Source organism: Habropoda laboriosa, unplaced genomic scaffold, assembly GCF_001263275.1.
Source record: "Habropoda laboriosa isolate 0110345459 unplaced genomic scaffold, ASM126327v1 scaffold111, whole genome shotgun sequence".
NCBI classification, from domain to species: domain Eukaryota; kingdom Metazoa; phylum Arthropoda; class Insecta; order Hymenoptera; family Apidae; genus Habropoda; species Habropoda laboriosa.
In genome coordinates this window covers 293,677-314,815 of record NW_017100293.1, presented here as the reverse complement: position 1 = coordinate 314,815, position 21,139 = coordinate 293,677, and the positions used below count along the sequence as shown (strand labels likewise).

The following is a 21,139-nucleotide window of genomic DNA, read 5'->3' as shown; positions in this document are numbered from 1 at the left end:
GGGTCCTCGTCCTCGGAATGAAAGAATCGGTTCGCGGGAACGAAGAGCGTGTTGCACGCTTTTCCGGCATCGATCTCGTATAGAACCGTCGATTCCACCTTTCCCAAACTCGTATCCTGAAATCCACGATAATTCGCGGACGTTCCAGCCTCGTCCGCCGTCAAACTGAATCGTCGAGTGTCCAGATTTATCGGCAAATCTCCATTCCCGCTGCTGTTTCTTCTCCTCTTTAAAACGCACGTCCCTCCACGCGACGTTTAAATGCCAGCACCGGGAATTATCTCTTTCCACTCTATTTCGAATTTTCTCTTAACGCATCGCTACCTTTTTTCACTCACATTTGTTCCTATTTCTCAAACATATCGTTCAATTTGGTCCCACGTCGACGCGCTTTCGAGGAATCTCTTTACAAACGTTTACCCGATAGTTCGTTTGAGCTTGAGTTTACACCGCGGCGAATTCTGCGGGATTTTTCAAAGTAGATTAAATAGAAATTCGTCGGGGAGTAAAGTAGGAAAAAGGGAGAGCTTGCACACCGCGGAGCGGAAACTAGGGGGGAGGAGAGAAAAGGCGGCCTGGTTCGAATTCTGCGCGTTTCAAGAAAACTTTTTCGCGCCGATTGTTCCGAAAAGCGGGAATTTGCGCCCGGTGAATAGAGAGCTTGCCGGTTTCCGCGAGGAGGGAGAGGAAAAAAGCGGATTTTCGCGTTCCTTTCAGTTTTCCCCGCCGGCCACGTAAATGTCGTCTTTAAATGTCGCGCGAGCGTGTTCAAAGCGCGTTCGAGAGTGCTCGAACGCCATCCGTCCGCTTCGACACGCTCGAGTTCGCCCGGAAATTATCGATATTCGCGAAAAATGTACAAAGATGCTCGACGAAATAGGTTCCACGTTGAAACTTGCCCGTGGATAAAATTAGATCCTTCTATTTTCGCCTGATAAGACCTTGTTTAACGAGCTTTCGCCTAATGTCTGTTGGAAAAAGAAGGGAAGAGAGGAGAAACTGCCGGTTAAAAAGGGAGAAGAAAATTATAGGATTCTTTCGAATGTTCCGATGGTCGGACCCGGTTGATTTTTCCAATAGACAGACTTTTTTTCGCGACATCGGGGAAAATAGTCGTAAGGTCGGCCCGTTAAACGATTCAGAGTGACGCCTCCACATGGCTATACGTGTGACGTCGTTTTAACGATCGGAATTAAGAGGGTTTGGGGACGAAAATTCCGCGAACCATGCGACCTTACGCTTCTAGAAGAATGGAGGATTTACTGACTTTTCGAAATCTCGGTTAATTAACGAAGTTTGTACATTCGAAATATCTCGGTGTGAAACTGATATAATGGTCTAAACTCACAACTCCGCGGCACGTTTATTCGCTGACTCGACGACTGCTCTCTTCCTGATCTTCGTGCGCCTCTTTCACCCAAACTTATCCTCACATCCTTGCGTTCTTTCTTCCTCTAGCTCTCTATTTCTTTCACTTTAGGTAGATATTCTTCGGGAACATTCAGTTACGTCCACCGAGCATTTTCACACGCTATTCTCGAACAGGGGAAAGCGGGGTAATTCCGGCAACTTTAAGTTCTTAAAATAAAAAACGCGTGATTCGACTTCGTATGGTACTGTCACTTCTGTCAGATTTAGACGATTCAGTCTTTGTCACCCAGAGTCACCGGAAGAGAAAGCGCGCGGATGCTTGAGGGTGTCGTAAGTTAAGCTCTTTCTCAGGACAGTTTGGCCTAGGAGGCATAGGACGCGGAAGAGGACACTCTGGTCACAACCGTCGAATTAGACGGACACATGAGCTATCGCGGTATAAATATACTTGTGCTTAACAGCGAACATTGTGGTTGTTTTGCTATTTCTGTGACTATAGCAGCGTTTTATTTGAAACAATACCTGAACGTTCATTTTGCAACGTAACCGGAATTACCCCGTTCTCCCCTACTCGTTCCAAACATCCTTCTTTAACCCTTTGCGGTCCAAATAGTCCAGTTAGTCCGCACTCTTTTGGTCACTCTCGGCCAGTACCACGTAGTTTCCCTTTATCTCAATATTTCAGCGCAATATTAGTTATAAAATTAGTGAAAAATTTATCACTGTATAATATCTGAAGTCTGACTCGACATAGGACCGCAAAGGGTTAACACCTCCACCTCCCTAGCCGAAGAACTCTTCTTTCACGCAACGTGGTACACATTCTGTCCTACCTATTCGTTACAAACACACCCTATCACTCCCACAAGAACGAACATTAGAACGTTCTCGACGGAGAATTGGGAGATTCGCGAAACGTTAGAGGTTTACACGCGTTTATCATTTCCACGTTCGCGTCAGACCTTCTCCGATGATATATGAATCCAGAAGGGGAGAAGGAAAATGCTTAGAAAACCTCGAAGATATCGCAAACTTTCGTTAATTAATCCTGCAACCTTTGACACGAATTCTTCCCGACCACTGGCCATTGTCTCCTCCGGAGGATCTTTTATCTAATTGAGGTTTGAACGTAACGCCTGGCGAGCTTGGAGAAAAGATGGATCGAAAGGAAGATTAGGTGGTCCTCGAAAAGGCTTCGCCGCGTTTCCAGGCACAATAGCCACACTCGAATGGAACGAACGCTTCCGCGTATGAGATCGGAAACGCTGTAATGGATACTCTCGATGTAACGAAAGGAATTAGCCATGTGATTAGAAAGTAGACAGACCTGATTCACCTTCAGTTTTATCTATTAAGATAAGTTCTTTCCAATTTTTGGCAAAGTAACAATTTTATTTAAATAACTCCTCGCTACTCTTTTGGTAAGTTACCAATCCTGTCGCGACAAAAGCTCGGTGGCTTTCGCGCTACGTACTTGTCGGATGACTATGCCTTTAGTAATTGTTCTAGAGGCTGTCTTAACCTTTGATTAGGAAGGACTTCGTCGTCACAGCCTTACTCGTCCACGGTAAGGGCACATGGTGGATGTGCCATAAGTATAACTCCAAAATCCGGAAAACCCAATTCTTGTACATCTAACAGAATAAAGTCTGGTCCTAAAGCAACGCGATCGTGCGTCTTCCGTGGAACCCAACACACTCTTCTAGGCATTTCTCGAACGTCTTCGAGAGTTTTGAAATTGTGTGTCCGCTAAGTCAATGGTCGCAAACTGGCGGCCCGCGAATACGTTTCAATTATGCATTTGTTGCAAATACTGTGCTTAAAGTTTTAGTGTCATAGACTGAGCTTATGTGGCGAAAAAAATTCCAGCCTGTCAGCTGCTTTCATATCGTGCATTCATCCCGCTGTCGTATACCTCTCTCCTATCTTTCATTAGTTTTTAGTCATCCTGCCTCCTTTCCTTAACTGTAAACAAATCCGCATCATCCTAACGTTAGTCACCCCGAAACCTAGACCTCCACATCATCCTTTACTCATCGCTGAACCTAGACCTCACCCTACATTGACCTCTGAGACCAACCCCTACTCTCGTACTTACCGAACCTATATCTAGAAACCTTTTCCGTCGAAACAGTAGTGTAGCATAATAAACCAACGCAAGGAATCGCGAGCCGCGGAATACAACACCGCGTGCAATTTGAGTTCGAGACTGCTGCGCTAAGTGACGTTGTAGCGACCGGAGGAGGTGATTATCCGAAGATGCCATGTCAGAGGAGTAATCGTCTTCACGCACCGAACGTCACCGAACTGTCTAATAAAGTCGAATAGTACTACGCGCAGAATAGCTCCCTTATTTCGCCCCAGTTTCCGTCAGGCTCTCCTACCGCGTACCTATTGAATATAATAAACCAACGCAAGGAATCGCGAGCCGCGGAATACAACACCGCGTGCAATTTGAGTTCGAGACTGCTGCGCTAAGCGACGTTGTAGCGACCGGAGGAGGTGATTATCCGAAGATGCCATGTCAGAGGAGTAATCCACATACGATAAAACTTCCCAGTCCAGTTAGAAAATCACCTCTTTTACCTTGGAAGTAGGCGTAATGTCCTTCTTCTTTCGATGGCTTCGTTCGAATTGATTGCGATCTGCAGTCGCTGTTTCTCCTGGATCAAGCAATTCGTAGCACAGAATTCCCTTCGCCAGGTGCGATCAACTGAAACTCGTCGAAAAGAACTTATTCCTAAAATATCGTATTTCGAGTGGAGGAGATGGAACATCGAGATCGGAGGGAATTTACCGATAAAAGGAAAAAAGATATCCATTACGACGTTGGGGAAATTTCATTGCTATGCGAATATCGGACAAATACCGTGCATACTTTGTTTTTTCACAGGTTTCGGCGATGAACACGAGTACAGACTGACCAAGTATCTTCTCGATGGCTACGACGCGGGTGTACGGCCAGCGAAAAATTCCTCCCAGCCGTTGGCGGTCGTCTTTGGCCTTTCTCTTCATCATATAATCGATGTTGTAAGTATCGAGCTAGTAGAAACGAAAAAAACCTCGAGTAAAGTCACTTTACCCCTCGTTGATGGGTTCTTGGCAAATTTCCGCAACTCGATTTTCAAAGTGATTTTTCGAACAACGTTACACCTGTGTGTGTGTGTGTGTGTGTGTCGAACCTTTTCACGACGTACGTATCTCGAAGACGAGGTTGAATTTCTTCAATTTTTCGTACGGAGAAAGACGGACGTGTACTCTCTCTTGAACGTGTGTCGAATCTCAGAAAGGAAGTACGTTCGCTCTTTGACGACCTGGAAACAGGTGTATGTATCGGTGCGAGAACCACGATAATCTCTCTTAACCCTCATCCGTCTCTCAGTTTCGCATCTTAATAGGTCCCCCGCTGTTAACTCGACGCAATGGTAAAAAATCAATTAAACGAAAAGATGAATAATTAATTTCGTAAATTCTTTTATTAAATATAGAATCTAAATCGCTTCTCAGAGATTTGAAAATTTTGAGGCTTCTGAAAATTCTAAATTACTTTTAAGAGATTTGAAGATTTTGAGTCTTCTGAAGATTCTGAATGTCATCTCAGAGATTTGAAAATTTTGAGTCCTCTGAAGATTCTGAATTACTTTTAAGAGATTTGACGATTTTGAGTCTTCTCAAAATTCTGAATCTCCTCTCAGAGATTTGAAAATTTTGAGACTTCTGAAATTCTAAATTACTTTTAAGAGATTTGAAGATTTTGAATCTTTTGAAAATTCTGAATCTCTTCTCAGAGATTTGAAAATTTTGAGGCTTCTGAAAATTCTAAATTACTTTTAAGAGATTTGAAGATTTTGAGTCTTCTGAAGATTCTGAATGTCATCTCAGAGATTTGAAAATTTTGAGTCCTCTGAAGATTCTGAATTACTTTTAAGAGATTTGACGATTTTGAGTCTTCTCAAAATTCTGAATCTCCTCTCAGAGATTTGAAAATTTTGAGACTTCTGAAATTCTAAATTACTTTTAAGAGATTTGAAGATTTTGAATCTTTTGAAAATTCTGAATCTCTTCTCAGAGATTTGAAAATTTTGAGGCTTCTGAAAATTCTAAATTACTTTTAAGAGATTCAATAAGAAAAGCTTGAATATAGAAAACAAACAAAAAATTTTCTCTACAAATAGCCGAATAATACAATTTTTTACCGAAAAAATGTGTCGAATTGACGCCCGGGGCGTATGAGGGTTGAGAAACGTGGTATCAATCGTGGAAGAATGGCTCGCTGGTTTGCACAAGGTGTGTAGTTTTGTTTCTTCGACACGTTTCGGGGGAGAAAGGATGAAATCCAGGTCGAGCCGCATTAACTTCCACTTCGGCAGATGTATCGATACACCTATAGCCGCGTTTTAGCCCGCGGGAAATATCGATTGATATATATTCATTACCGGTAACGCGTTTCCTTTCGCGTTTCGTAGACGCTCGGGCTCGGATTCGTCGATTCGTTGACAGTTCGATAACTGTGATGCATAGGTATAGAAAAGCGGAGGGTGAAAATCTGCCGCGGGAGGAAATAGTTAAGACAAATTGGCTGGTGAACGCGAGGTATCTCCCAGGGGTGCCTTTTGAAACATTCATCTCACGTGCATTTAACGAGGATCATTTTTCATTCGAACATGTTTCTTTGGCGTCTTTTTTGCATATGCTAATGAATCGACGATTTTTATCGTAGGACGAGAAGAACCAGATACTAACGACGAACTGCTGGGTAACGCAGGTCTGGACCGACCATCATCTCAAGTGGAATGCCTCGGAGTTTGCTGGAATTCGAGTGATCCGCGTTCCTTATAATCGTGTCTGGAGGCCAGATACTATTCTGTACAACAAGTACGACACACCGCTTGTTATTGGGAAATATTTTCTTAAATTCTTCGTTCTATTCTGCAGCCCTTTTTCACTGTCGAAAGGGACATTTTGAAGAAGAGAAGAAAATTCTAAAGAATTATATGAAATAACTATTTAATATGTAATAAGTGATCCACTGGATCGTTCTATTCTTAATCCTTTTCACAGTCCAAAGAGACATCTTGGAAAAGAAAGAAAGAAATTATTAAGAATTATTTGAAATAACTAAAAGATATTACCTATTTCATATGTGATAAATGATCCATTAGATCATTCTATTCTTTACCCTTACGCAGTCGAAAGAGGCCTATTGAAAAAAAAGAAGGAAGAAATTAAGAATTATATGAAATAACTAAGAGATACTTAATATTTAATAAATAATCCGCTATTTAGATCATTCTGTTCTTAACCCTTTCGCAGTTGAAAGAGACCTTTCGAAAAAGAAAAAAGAATTATTAAGAATTATGCAAAATTAGTAAAAGATATTGCCTGCCTAATATATAATAAACGATCCACTGGAATATTATATTCTTAACCCTTTCGCAGTCGAAAGCAACCTCTCGAAAAAGAAGAAAATTGCAAAGAATAATAGGAAATAACCAGAATACATTATTTAACATAAACGATCCACCAGCAAAATGGGCGAGCATTTAGAGAAACAGCGAAGTAATAGCAGCATGTTACGTTATAAAACAGAAGTTTTGGTATTGATTGGCTGCAGCACAGCTCCGCTTCTTCCGTCCGTCCAGGATATCAGCCTATATTTTCGGCATTTTTTTTTTTTATAGCGCAGATCCACAGTACAGCTCTGCAGTCATCAATACGAACGTGATCGTCAGTCACACAGGAGAAGTTGTCTGGCTTAGCCACGGGATATTTCGCAGCAGCTGCGACATCGACGTCGAATTCTTCCCTTTCGACGAGCAACGCTGCGTCCTGAAATGGGCCTCCTGGACGTACGACGGTTACCAAGTAAGATCCAATTCCCATAATCCTTTAATTTCCCACCTCCGGAATCCCTCCATTTCACTCTGTATATCCTCAGCCCGGTGTCAGAGATTTCATTGTTTTTTCTACGTTGAAGTTCGACAGAGGAAGGAAATCCTGCGGATGGTCCCGATGGAATTATTCGACGGCGGACAACCGTGCAATTTCGAGGTTGCACGTTCAGAATGCGGCCTTCCACGCAATTAACTTGGAATCAGACGCGTTTCGCGTTCCCCCTCGTATATTTTATTCAAATCGTCATCGATTCTGAAATTACTCCGCCTGTTGGTTCGACTTCCCCTATTTTCCTCCTGGAGAAAATACCGAATTTTCCTACAAGCTTGTAAGTTTTTCTTTACCGATCTGCAAACTATCCGTTTTAACACGGAACGGCTAACTCTATTATACGGTGTTGCAAAGTTCTGTTTTTCTCTTTTTCTTCGAACAATTTCTCATACGAATTTTGCACAGAGAATGTTCCTGCGGCGGAGTATTTAACGAAGAACCTCATATGGAAGATTTAATCCAACAATGTGCGCGACCTGCACACCGGCCAGGATCCCCCTCGGCTCGATTGCCCTCAATTTCACGCAGTTCCTCCTCTGGGACGATATGCAGATGAGCCCGAGCTATACATAGGACCATCCTCTGGAAAATAAAAGTACACAAGCTTGTATAGGAATGGCGGTCAGTTTGACCGAAACCTTGAAACTTAACATCGTTCACCGACACTTTCGATCCACGAAAATTCCAAGGATCCGTATCTCCTCTCTCTCTCCTACGAGGAAACGATCTTGAATTAAATTTCACTCGCCGCTCTCTCTATTATGTTCTCTGGTCTTAAAAATCGGAACATTTTCATGGCTTCTCTTGAGGATTAAAAAGTTCATCCCCGATACGAAGACTTCATTGAAACTTGCATGCAGACGAGGATATATACGTAACATATCTTGGCGTCTTATCGGGACGAGCGAAGATTTCTTGCGGTAAAGATGGTCTGGATAGATAAATTCGAAGATTGCGTAACTTATCCCTCTAATTTCACCGAGAAATATGTGACAGTTAATTCGAAAAGTTTATATCTTGCTATATACGCTGTGATCGTTCTTTAAATGAACTAATACGAATTTAATTACGTGTTGTAAGATTGTACGGGATTGTCGAGGAGGACGGACGAATAAGAATAACACCGGAGGAGATTTTGCAGCGTGAGCGGAAAAGGAGATGGGTTTTTCCGGCGTCCAGGGACGCTTAACGGCGGCAAATCGAAAACGCCGGCTCGGCAGCTCGCAAAAATGACACGGGCAAATCGAACAGCTTAATCCCGCATGCAAGAAGAATTCAATGCGAGCCATTCCCCCGTACAGACGAGACTTGCCGCTCGAGCCCACCCTTTCACAGAGTTTTCCCATTTCCTATACCCACCATTACTGAATGCATTCTGCGTGCCTCTACGTTTTTACCACCCAAAATGCCCCGAATACCATCTGGCTTAGGCCTTAACTCCATCAGCTGGAAGAATCTAGTTTTTTTGCTCTGAGTGAAAAAAGTTGACAACTCTGTAGCGTCTTGAGGAGACAATCCTGTCGTCGGAATTTTTTCACCTGGTTTCGTCCTTAACTCCGTCAAGTGGAAGAATCTGTTTTTTTGATCTAAGTGAAAAAAGTTAGCAACTCTGTAGTGTCTTGTAGAGGGAATTCTATCGTCAGAACTTTTTCACCAGATTTAGTCCTTAACTCCGTCAAGTGGAAGAATCTATTTTCTGCTCTCAGTGAAAAAAGTTATTTTTCATCTTTCTTAGGCCTTAACTCCATCACGTAGCGAGGTGAAGGAATCTATTTTTTTGCTTTAAATGCAAGATTATCGAAAGGAAGAAATTCGACAACTCTGTAACGTCTTACAAAGGACAATCGTATCGTCAGAATTTTTCAATATTTTCCAACGAAATTTCGCTATCAGATAGATCCACGTTCAGTCCTTCAAATGATCAAAATTTCCGTCGAAAAGGTGTCTGAAATTTTTCAACAATTCTCTTTACCTATCCAAACACGGAACAGAAGGGGAGAAATATAATGCCGTAGTATACCGATGAAACCACCCCCAGTCCCGTCGCGTCGCGTCGAATATGGCTCTCGCGTTGGCTCGTTTTTCCGACACCTGTCCACAGACATGTCCAAGCGATACACTGACACGTAATACACGTAATCTCGAGTGTCCCGTACTTTCGTTCCGCTGGATTTAATTCGACGCGACGCTTTAACGCTTTAATCTAGCTTCTAGAACCTATCTCTCATTCTCTCCCTCTTTCTCTCTTTCTCTATCTCTCGGGGATAATTGTTCGCTACGAAGAGATACCACAAGTGGTACAAACTCCTGTTCTTGTTCTACCGTGAAATACAACTGTGTATTTTGTCGTGTACCGCCACACGAATCACACTGTTGAAGGGACTAAAATCGCTATACCTGTGGTGTATAACAGTTGGAGCTGGAGAGGCAGAGCGAGCAAGGAGACGTGAGCAATTACCAGGCGAACGGTGAATTCGACCTGGTCGACTTCTCCGCGAGAAGAAACGTCGAGTATTACTCCTGTTGCCCGGAACCCTATCCAGACATCACTTACGAGATTCGCCTGCGACGTCGACCGATGTTCTACGTGTTTAATTTGATCCTGCCGTGTATACTCATCAACGGTGTTGGTGAGTTTCCAACGATACACACTGACTGCTCGTGAGTTAAAAAATTAAAAAATTGGGGTCAATCACAATTTTTAACGTCTTTCGTGTTTTGACTTTTTAGTTTTTCCGCTTTGTTACATATCTGTGTGTGGACTGAGGTCTCAGTACACATATACGCAGGATAGGAATGAGAATTACTCTGATTAAAGAAAATCCCCATATTCCCATAGCCAGGAAATTCTCATTGCGAATGTCTGGAGTTTACTTAACCCTTTCGCTACGGCAGATTTCAATCGCGGCTGCAAAATCTTTCGTTTTGGTCGCATCGTTTTAAAATTTGTTTTATTAAATTAAGCGTGCAAGGAACAAAAATTAAGGATTAACTTGCGATGAAAGTGCGCCAAAGGCGCTAAGGATACTGTATTCTTCCAAATTTTCCAAACGCCTACAGGCGCCAACAGCAGTGAAAGGGTTAAAGCACTTACCAGTCGCCACATTAGGTGATTTAAAGAGAAAAATGATGGAAAAATAAAGGACACGATAAAACAGTGCGTACAGAGTATGCCGGAAAGGGTACATGCTGTAATCAAAGAAAAATTACGTTCAAGTCTTTAAATTTGACTAAAAATACGAAAGATGTTGAAAATTGCGAGCCCTAATTTTTTCGCCAGGAGCTGTACAACTAAACTTAAGTTTCTCGTAATCATGAAACTTTAATTATAAATATCTGAAAAACTCTCGAGTATCTGCCCATATAATGCTATATTTGCATGAAGAAGGGGATCAAATCCACCAGTATGCAAAGTTTTAACTAAATCGGTGACCCAAAAGTCTTGCACTCTCCTCGCCAAACAGATCATACACGAACACAACGGGTGTTCTAACAGTTACGAACAGCAGTGTACTAATTTTTAAGTATCTTCCTTTCCTCCTTTCTTTATCATTGTTCCTCCTATCTTATAACCACGAGCCAGATCTCGCTCTCAGCGATGCACACAAGACATTATCATAATGCTAACTATATACAGTATCTTATTTTTAATATGACGCTGTGAGGATCGTTCGATGCAACCCTTATCCGTAAGAGGGTCAAGCGGATCCTTATCGGATCCGGTAGAAGGAAATTTCATTAAAACGTACGAAGAGTGACTTTTTTTCCCCTCTCTCTCCTCCACAGAGAAAGAATTCTTTCTGGTAACGATAGAATTTGATTCTTTTTTCAAAGGAAACGATCACGATTATAGTCCGGTTAACAAAAGAAGAGTAGTCTCTCTCTCACTCAACTCCAGAAATTTATACAGAACTTTTTCCTCTATTCCCCTTTTCACTATTTCCACCCTTGACACGACGAGAAAAAAAAGGAAAAGTTGAAGAATGCCCTCTCTCCCTCTTCTCCTGTGTTCGATATTCCGCGAACACCGAAGAAACTTCTTCCTTTAACCGGTTCTCCGCGTTTGTTCAAGCACTGCTGGTATTCTACGTGCCGTCTGAATCGGGGGAGAAAGTCACCCTCGGGATTTCGGCTCTCCTCTCCATGACGGTCTTCCTAATGACCATTCGCGAGACACTGCCGCCCACGGAGAAAACCCCATTGATAAGTGAGTACACTTTAATCAGGTAAACAGTGGCGAAGAATGGGTTCAGGTGCTGCTGTCGTCGATAAATCGTTCGAGATACGAACCTTTGTCGGACAAGCTATTCCTATTATACAGAACAGTCGAAACAAGGGAACCAGAGGGAATGAAAAGAAATCTCCGATCATTATCTGTCGCCGCTGAAACGTGAGATTCTCTCTTCCCACAGGTTACACCGGGATAAAGCGTCTTTCTTTACATCCTCTGTCTCTGAGGAATTGATAACACTTTTTACTCCACTCGAGTTGCAACGAGATTCCGTTCTTTCGTACTCGAGAGTTAAACTGATTTTGTAACGATCGAATTAGAGGTGGATTCGTCGAAAATTTGCGACGAGATCGATACGGGCAATAGCGTGAACCGCGTTGATTGAAAACTCCCAAGTGTCCTCTTTGAAAGTCCTCTGATGCTCGCACGAAATGCAATGGAATCGCGTTTAACCCGTTGTAGGAGAGATATCGTACGAGGCACCAGGGTGCGTTTAACTTGAAACTCTGTAATTGGTAACGTAGTGGACAATTAATATGTATACAGAAACAACGAAACGTTCCGCGGGGGCTTCGATTAATTCTGGTTAACGACTACCACGCTGGACGTTCATTAACACCGTTGTATTTCCAGGTCTTTACTACGGAGTCAGCATATGCCTGGTGTCGTTCGCCTCTGGATTAGCTGTGGTCACGTTGAATCTTCATCATCGAGGCGTTCGTGGGACAAGGGTGCCTAGAATCGTACGATCTTTGCTCTTGGATAAATTAGCGAAGATAGTGTTCCTTAATTTTCAAGAAGAAAAGAGATCAGTAAGATAAAGTGTATATTATTCTAAGAAAATAGAAGCTGGTTAGTAGCGAAAATATTACCCTTTCTCCCCCTGTTCAATCAAACGTTAGATGTATATCCTTCTTCCTCTTCTTTTTTTCTCTTGTACGATTTACATTAGGAACCGGTCGAGCCACCACGGAGAAAAAACAATTGCCCGCTGCACTGCAAACCGGAACTGGCTCAGTCGCAGTCGTCGCCCAAGTTTGTGACCAGGAGGGAGGAGAGTAACAGCAGTAGTCCCAGTTTAGGTGAGACTTAACTCTTCACTCGTGAGAACCAGTAGTAGAGGCTGTAACTTAGAAAAAAATCTGGTGCAGATCTTGGAAAAGAGGGCGGCCTTGAGGCTCAATGGTCACGCGTGTTGGGAAGAGTGCACGCGACGATCGAGAGGAACGAGAAGCGTCTCGCCGAGCAGGATCGTCGGGAGAGGATGGAATTAGATTGGAAACAGGTCGCGTTGGTTAGCGATCGTGCGCTTCTCTGCGTTTTTTTTCTCACAACGATCATCAGTACTACTGTCATCCTGTGTGGCTCTCCACCGACCACGAACATCGCCAAAGAAGGCTGAAATAAGGCAATGACGGGAATATTAAGCGAAACAAGTTTAGGAAATCGATTTTCTTTTCTACTTTGTAAGCTTCTCTTTTCTCCATTTCTTTCTAGGAACGGTCTCAGACATTTTACTTCCTGGTTTTTGTATGTTGTAGGGGGGAAGACACAGGTATATGAGTTCGGCGTTAAATGGTCTGTAAATATATGTGTGCCAAGAGCACTTTTTAATTGTAAGCATTTTTAGGGATAAGATGTAAGGCGGAAATAAACTCCTTTTTTTGTTTTATGACGATATTCTTTTATTAGTAGTAGTAAAAGGACGGAATGAAACGGTTATATAAATATGAAACGTTTTATAAAAGATTCTCTTAAAGATATGGTAGATATTGGTGTTAATAGTAGTCAGGTACAGGTGCACAGGCTATTTTAACAAAGTCTTCATATTTAACTTGTCCATTTGGAGATACATTCGCCTCTCTGAAAATCTGTTCCACTGAAATGGATCAATGAATTAGGAATGGTTGCTGAAATAGTTTTTTCACAAATGAATAAAGTAAAACCAACCTTCTTTAGTACTTAATTGTTCACCCCAATGGAGTAACATGTGAGCTAACTGTCTGGCAGGTAGGTTACCTGTTCTAAATTTATCTGCTGCTTGAAAGGCTTCTATCACCTCTTTTGGAAGATCCTCTGCTCTTGTTTGTAAATGCATCACCTCCAAAAAATCAGCAAAGGACATTTTTCCACCTACAAACCAAAGTTTCTGACTTTGACAGTTCAATATTAACATAAACCATGTTAATTCGTTCCTACCTTTCTCCTTTAAGTATTTATTTAATTCTGCAATAGTGGGACTCAACCCTAAGGATCTCATAATGATTGTGAGTTCATCTAAAGTACGTATCTGACCATTTCTCGCAAACAGGTAAAAACATTCCCTGAATTCTATAAACAAAATTAACGTTTATTTTTCGAAAAATAATTTTTAATAACAAAATCGACGAATTAATACCGTACCATCTATGTCTTCCTCTCGAAAATAACGAGCCTGCAAGAAAAAAAAGAAACAAATCTTAGTATTTTGATAAAACTAGTACTTAGATAATAATATTTACCATAATAAGAGGCACTTATTAAAATTCTTTAGCTTCGCTATCTTTCGGTTACGTGTCAAGTCACCTGCGAATGCCAGACGTACCAATTCCGGCAATATCAGTTACCACCTGTGATCGATCGATCGTGTTTCAAATATCATTTAACAATTAAATCTCCTCTGCTATTTTTACGTACTCCATACTAACGGTAATAGAATTGCAACATTTTATTTCAGTACACCCCCTAGGATTTAGCCAAACAAATTTGCCAAAGTTCTTAAAAAAGTTCTACGAGAGAGATGAAAACTTGAATTTCAAATTAAACTAATGCGAATGTACGTACTTCAGATGCAATCTTGAGGTATCTGATTTTGTATTCAGAAAGGGAGGGAAGGAAATTCAGAAGAACGAAGATAGTTCGGTCCTGTCAGTAGAGGTCATCCTGACTGACGCGGCCACAGCGAACAGGAAGGGAAAACGAACAAAATATATCCAGTGGTCTGGGTGGCAAACGTCGCTCGGTTATAGCGGGGGTGACAGGATTGGGGGGGGTTAAATAGGCCTGCTGTAGGGGTTTTCCGTGGAGGGGCCCCTCATGTACTGAACAACCCCACTTCGGCCACATCACACGCTCATCTTCTTGCATTTACGGACACCTACGGTTGGCGCTAAACCTCATACATACGCAAACAAGAATTCAACGAAATTCTATAGAATTTTCATTCCATGTGCGTTGATTAAAAAATGAAAGCAGTTTGTTTTTCAGTTAATTCCTACCGTATACACTCGTGACTATTCTAGCACCTATGAAAAGAGTCAACTATAACAAAAGCATGGAACGACAAAGGGGTTAATTGACATAAAAAATTGTGGAAAAAATTTCAGCGTTGAAGTATCGATATTTTTTGCTCGATATCGAGAGGATATTTGACAAGTACCATACCGACCCTTCGATCGCCCTTCTATTTCAGGAACACATCTTTCCTTTGACCGACGGCTAAGGTCAAGTTACACGTCGGCGGTGGGAGTTGGAACACGGTGGTCAGAGTAGGGTGGGGATAGTGGGGTTGGTGGTACAGCGTGCCACTATTGGAAAGCGTTGGTCCGCGTCCAGGCATGGAAGGGATCTTCCAGAGGAAAGAGAACGCGCTATCAGTCAAATAAGAATGGATATAGAGGAGTTCACAAGGTGGAGAGGGAGAGGGCGCAGCACAGCTGGGTCGAACGCGACAAAGGTGGGGGAAGTCGTTGTCCTCGGAGTCTTCGTTCGCGCGAGTCACGAGTGCTCCCGTCAGTGCGACGCGGAACGCGTTCTTGTTTATATCGTGCCGTGAAAGTTTCGTCCTACGCGTTGTTCTTCCACTTTTCTCTCTCTCTCTCTCTCTGTCTGTCCACGAATTTCTTTGTTCATTGTCGAGTAACAGAGTCACAGAGAGAGAGAGAGCACTCCAGGTACCGTGTGACGCACGTGTGTGATATTGTGGATAGAATTGGTGGTGTGGTGCGAGAGGATGCGGTACGATGACCGTAAATGAGTAATCCGAGCGAGAACCGGTCGGAACGACGAGAATCGCGGCGGAAAGGACGCCCGTGGCAGGACTCGAGCCTCTGTGCATAGGTAGGTGTCAGATAGTATGCGAGAGTCAGCGAGCACGCGCAATATTCTACGTGCTAGTCTCTCCTTTTCCTTCCTTGTTAACCGTCTCCGTTCTTCTCTCCCATTCTATCCCTATCTCGCCCCATCTCACTCTTTCTGTTCGCGCGACCGAGTACCCGACTGCTTTTTTTTGTCGTGCACGTCTACTCCTGCATCTCTCTCTCCTTCTGTGTGTACCTTTTCCCTCGACGTATATGTACCTGTCGAAGGGAACGCGAGTCGCCTCGCGAAACCATGCTAGATTTCTCTCGTGAAGAACCACCTTAGAGATATAAACCGTGTTCGATCACCATCGCGGGATTCGAGGGGACGCGCGTTGCGTTGCCTTGCACCGCCTTCTCTTTCTCTTTCTACTTGTTTTGTGTATACCAGTGTGTTTACCGCGGTTTGCACCCGCACGATGGGAGATTTAAATGTCACGTAGAACGCGTCCCCAGCGCCACCCAGGACTGACAGCCGGAAGTGGCTTCTACGGATGTGGCTTTTTCGAGGGAACGCACGCGGGACGCGATTGTAGGTTAGATAGCATTTTTGTTCGGCGTAACGCTTTATGAATAATGATAATAGTAATAATGCACAATAAAGCAGAAACAGTGTATAAACGTAACGGTAGGATGTGGCTCGAAGGGCGAATTTCTATGGGATGCAAACAAAAGGTAGAGAGGAAAGAAATAAAAATAACATAAATTATGGCGGGAAATATGGAGGGAAAAGGGTAAGATGGAGGGGATCAAAGGAATCGCGGTTATCTGTGCGGGAAATTATAAAAGTTCTAGCGTGGACTTTAATTGTCGTTTAATGGGAAAAGCGAGCGTTAAACGCGGCCGGCGGATATCGAGTCGGGCGCATGTAACGAGCGTTGCATAAGGACGCTTATCTGCGTGAAAGTTATATTAAAAAATAACTCTAGTCTGTTAGGAGGTCGAAACTATTGTTCTACCAGTCGTGGGCGGCTACTTTAAGTAACTCGACTACCGGCGTTCGAAAAAGTGTGAGTGCTAATACTCGTTAACCGTTTGCGCAGATTCAATATTTGAATTTATCACTTTTAAAATTTAACTTGATAATTTCATTACATCGATGTATATACATTGAACGAGACTTCGCTATCAAGAAAGTATATTCTCTACATTGAAACTGACGAAACTCGTTACTTAGAAATTTCCAAGTAGTTCTCAAGATAAATTAACTCGTCTTTTATCACTTGTAGCAATATTCTCTGCAAGTAACCACGTGTAATTTCCCTCCTTGTACAGCCAATATCGACATTGTGCAACAAACAACACCGCTCATTTCGATTCACTTAATTCGCCACGGCACTTAAGCAGCACGCCGTATTAATCGTAACGGTTAATCCATGAACTTCCACACATCGATCACCAGCGATGTGAATGAGAAACTCTATCCAGATCACCGCGAACCTCTCGAACCCTTTTGTTTAATTCAATATATATATATATAACGCGATATCGATCACAATGGAAACTTGGAATTAATAATCCCGAAACTTTGCCATCCCTCCCTCTCTTTCGGTTCGACGCAATTTCCCAGATCAACGTAACCGTTGCCCGTGGAAATCGCCCTAAGCCGGGGATTAATAAACCCCGCACGTTCGCGGCTCACCCCCTTCTACCCCCTTTGGATTTTGCCGGCTTTGAAACGTCGAAAATTTTCACCGGTTTCGACCGGTCGAAACTTTCGTCTCTCCTAGTGACCTCGAGGATCACAGCTTAGAGGAGTTGCTATTGGCTCGCGGAACGCTTAGGACATTACGCAAAACGTGTTTCACGGCGCGCCGTGCGCGCGTTACGAAGTAACGGTTCAGCGAGGTGCGCTCGATGGAAAATTGTCCGATGTTTGTCGAGTAAGACAGACGATAGAGAATAGGAACGGAGTTTATGGTTTACGTGATGCGATTAAGCTTGTTCGTGTTTCTCTTAGTGGTTCGAGGTGGTCTACTGCTGGACCGTAGTGTTCATCAGAGAAGTTCGATACTCCTTTAGGCCACCGATGAAATTTCAGTCGGTGCGCGGAAATGGACGGGGATTTCGCGTGCACGAGTCTCGAATGACCTTAGTCACGGCTGGACTACTTTGTTTCAACGAGTCATCTGCGGCTGTTAGTATTTTCGTTTGTCAATTTTTGCTAATTCACTGGTTAGGTTAGATTGTAATACTAGAACCTCATAGGTTATGCTAGGTCAACTAATAGGTTAAGTTATAGTGCTATAACTTAATAGCCCCAGAGCTATAGATTAGGTTAGGTTATAATATATACATTATATTATAGGGCTATTAGTGCATTTCTCCATGGTTATTCCTATGATCCCCAGGTGTCGCGATGTCGGAAAGAAAGTTTGTTTCTAATTTTCCATAAAACACAATTAGCAAAATAAATCTTTCTCAAAGAAAAATCTTAAAAGAAGGAGGGGCTGTGGGGGGTTAAAGCCAATATTGTCGATGGTTGGAGCGGAAAGGGTTAAACGACGGAGGATGTTATAGACGAGTGATTTTACAAGCCACAACTAATCGACAGGATAAACGAGAAAGCAATAGGAATTCAGTGTTGCGTAAGATGAGCGCGAGAACACTGGTGTAAGGCGGATAAAGAAGGCAATTCTTTAAACGTCTCCTTAAGAAGTTGTTCGTTGAAAAATTTCCTCTGTAGAGCGTGTAGCAGCGGGCAGGAAGACGCGATGGCCAACTTCCACGATAAATCATCGTCAATGCTCGCCTAGTTCCATTCGCTACAACCCCCTTAAACCTCGTATCTCCACCGACGAACAAGCTCCTCGATGAATACAAATATCTCGCGTTACGATCGTACAACTATTTCGAAAAATAAAATTTTACAAAATATTCCTTCTTTTTTCTTTTTTTTTTTTTTGCTACATTTCTTTCGATCATTCTGTCACGGTAGCTTCCCACGCTTCGCCACCAGAGGGACGGACTGACGTTGACCTTTCTCACTAGTACATACTCTCTAATATTAGTATTAAAACCTTTACGACGGAAGACTCGATATCGCGTCAAATTGAAAGTTTTAAGCTGTTACGGATGATGCATTAATGCACCAAATGAATATCAAGCGTTATTATTGCTGTTAAATTTAGTTAATATGCGTTATTTCTTTATTTCTTCTTTTATATTGTAGTTACGAATTTGGTAAATTATCAGTTTTTCTATTAAAAGAACGATTTTATAGCAAATTTCTGTGCATTTTCACTTCCCGTTATTAGATCACCGCAATGTCCCCGTCGATAATATGATTAAAAGAAAAATGTTCGTAACTTCTAAATCACGAAAAAAAGTTCCAGAAAACATAGATCAAAAGATTAACTTTCTCAAAGTACTGTCAAATATACACTATCTACTCCAAAAGTTACGAACCCTTTTTCTATATCACCCTGTTGTATATGAACATCTAACACGAGTCGAACAGTCTCTCGTCTAACGCACGGTATTCTTAAGTGACGAGTTCACCAGGAGGCCGAGAACGGAAACGGATCTTTCCTTTCCCGTTTCTCCTCTCTCTATTTATTATTTCCTCCTTGCATAACCACTCACCATAACAGTAACTCAACTATTTCTTCTCTACAACTGACTTCATTCACTCGTTACGAAACGTCTACCTACGTTCGACGACTGAACTCTGCTTTCCTTGAACTTAGTTCAAGCCGTTTCAAACACACTATATATCGCTCGAAAAATCCCATCACACCCGCATAACGGTGCTCTTCGGAGTCTTCTCTTCTGTACGGCAAACATGCAGCAATAACGACGGGATGGGTATTGAAAGAGAGAGAAGTGGTTTGGTCAAAGCACGACGATTTCGAAGGGAAAGGTGTACGATATATGTGTATATTCGCGGCAGCTTTTCATGCGTGATAATGGCGTTACGCGAAACGTTTGCTTGTCCAGCAGTGACACACAGCACACCACAGAATCGAGTCTGTCCGTCGGTTGTCGCGGTAAACTTCCGCGCGAGCTATGGGAAAACGATATATCCAGCCTCGTACAGTCACGGTTCGACTGTTCACGTCCGAGTGGGACACGTTGATTTTCCTCTTTTCCCCGGCGCGGCGCGTTTCTATTCTGTATTTTGCGACACGTTGCTTCGAAACGAACGGATTTCTTCTTTCCATTCTTGTAACACCCACGAAACCTTTCTTCCTTCCATTCTCCGCCTCTTTTTGTATCCTTCCCGCAGCGAAAGCTGCTGCACAGAGTGTCTCTTAATTTCTCAACACTCTTAAGAAATTCTACGAAGATCGGTGTTAGCTCGACACGGTTCTATCTTCGATCACCTTTTTTCCACGGCAAATAATTAGAGAAGCAGTTTTTTTCTACGCGATCTCCGATAGGGCAATTGGGTCGAAAAGTGGTAAAAAATGGAACGGCGAGCGGAGAAACTAGATAACCGTGTTTAACCCGCGAATCGGCTTTCCGTTTCTACCAACGAATCAGCTGGGATCGTTCACGGCCTAGCCTACCGTGGCAATCTTTCTCTCTGTATTCTACCTTGAATTTTTTTCTTCTTTCCTCCTCGATTGTGTAGCATTTTATCGCCGCGTTGGTTTTCGCGTTCACGCGTTCCACGGACAAATTGTTACGCGTTGGAAAAATCGAAATGTAGAGAGAGAGAGAGGAGGGAAGAAATGGAAGAGAATTCGAGGCGCGTCTCCGTGGCGACAATTTGCAAAATTGTCTCGCTCGGCTCCGCTCGACGATCCGCGAATGATAATCGTCCCACGTAGAGGTGCCGTGGCTTTATCATCTTTCCCCTACGAGAGGAAAGAACAATGGAGCCGTAGATGCGCAAGGTACACGCGCGATCCAACGTCGAATATTCGATACACACCGTGTATATGCAGCGATAACGTATCAATTGGCCATTATTAGCGGCGACACGCGAACGAGCGTGTGCGTCGAGGGTAGCGGTAAATTGGCAACGGTTCTCCAGAGCGGTTGATTGCACGCGCCTTGCGATTCTCTCCACCATCTCTCTTTCTTCTCCTTCGCTTTATTTCTTTTTCTTCCTCCTCCTCCCTTTTTTCTTTTTTTTTTACTCCTTGCTTTGTTTCTCATCGCGGAGGAGTTAATTTTCTTGGGGCAGGATTAAACCTAGGGAGAACGGTTTTCATTATTCGAAACACCTTCTCTCTGCGGCTGGCTGAGCGGAATTTCTAAATGGGAAGCTTTAATCTTCCACGTTTGAAGAAATTCGAATCTTTCTTCCCTTTTTTTTTTTCCTCTAAATGAAATCCTATCGGAAGTTCGATAAAACTTCCACCGGCGAAATTAACAGAATTAATTCCTCGACTCTGTAACAACTACTATATGCCCAAATTGATTATTTGACCAAGGATCGTTTTGAACGATCAAAACCTTAGCCGAGAAATCGGAAAAACGTCTCACGTACTACCTCTACCAGCAAGTCCTATCTTCGCGAATT

At 42.8% G+C, this 21,139-nt stretch overlaps 2 protein-coding genes across 2 annotated transcripts in view; one reads left to right on the top strand and one right to left on the bottom strand.

Moving 5' to 3' along the window:
• Positions 1-12,950, top strand: part of LOC108573877 (neuronal acetylcholine receptor subunit alpha-7-like) — a 20,142-nt gene extending 7,192 nt beyond the window's left edge. Inside the window, exons 2-9 of the mRNA XM_017936360.1 lie at positions 4,265-4,401; positions 6,092-6,246; positions 7,053-7,236; positions 9,731-9,947; positions 11,390-11,524; positions 12,182-12,360; positions 12,501-12,630; positions 12,700-12,950. Of these exons, the coding sequence (XP_017791849.1) occupies positions 4,265-4,401; positions 6,092-6,246; positions 7,053-7,236; positions 9,731-9,947; positions 11,390-11,524; positions 12,182-12,360; positions 12,501-12,630; positions 12,700-12,950 (1,388 nt within the window). The remainder of the gene's footprint in view (positions 1-4,264; positions 4,402-6,091; positions 6,247-7,052; positions 7,237-9,730; positions 9,948-11,389; positions 11,525-12,181; positions 12,361-12,500; positions 12,631-12,699) is intronic.
• Positions 12,951-13,326: 376 nt separating this feature from the next.
• LOC108573819 (calmodulin-like protein 4) lies at positions 13,327-14,229 on the bottom strand. The gene is made up of 5 exons (XM_017936297.1): positions 14,221-14,229; positions 13,952-13,982; positions 13,748-13,879; positions 13,499-13,681; positions 13,327-13,427 (listed from the first exon to the last, which is right to left on the bottom strand). Exons 1-5 carry the CDS (start codon positions 14,227-14,229, stop codon positions 13,327-13,329), a joined length of 456 nt encoding a protein of 151 aa, XP_017791786.1.
• Positions 14,230-21,139: the final 6,910 nt, after the last annotated feature.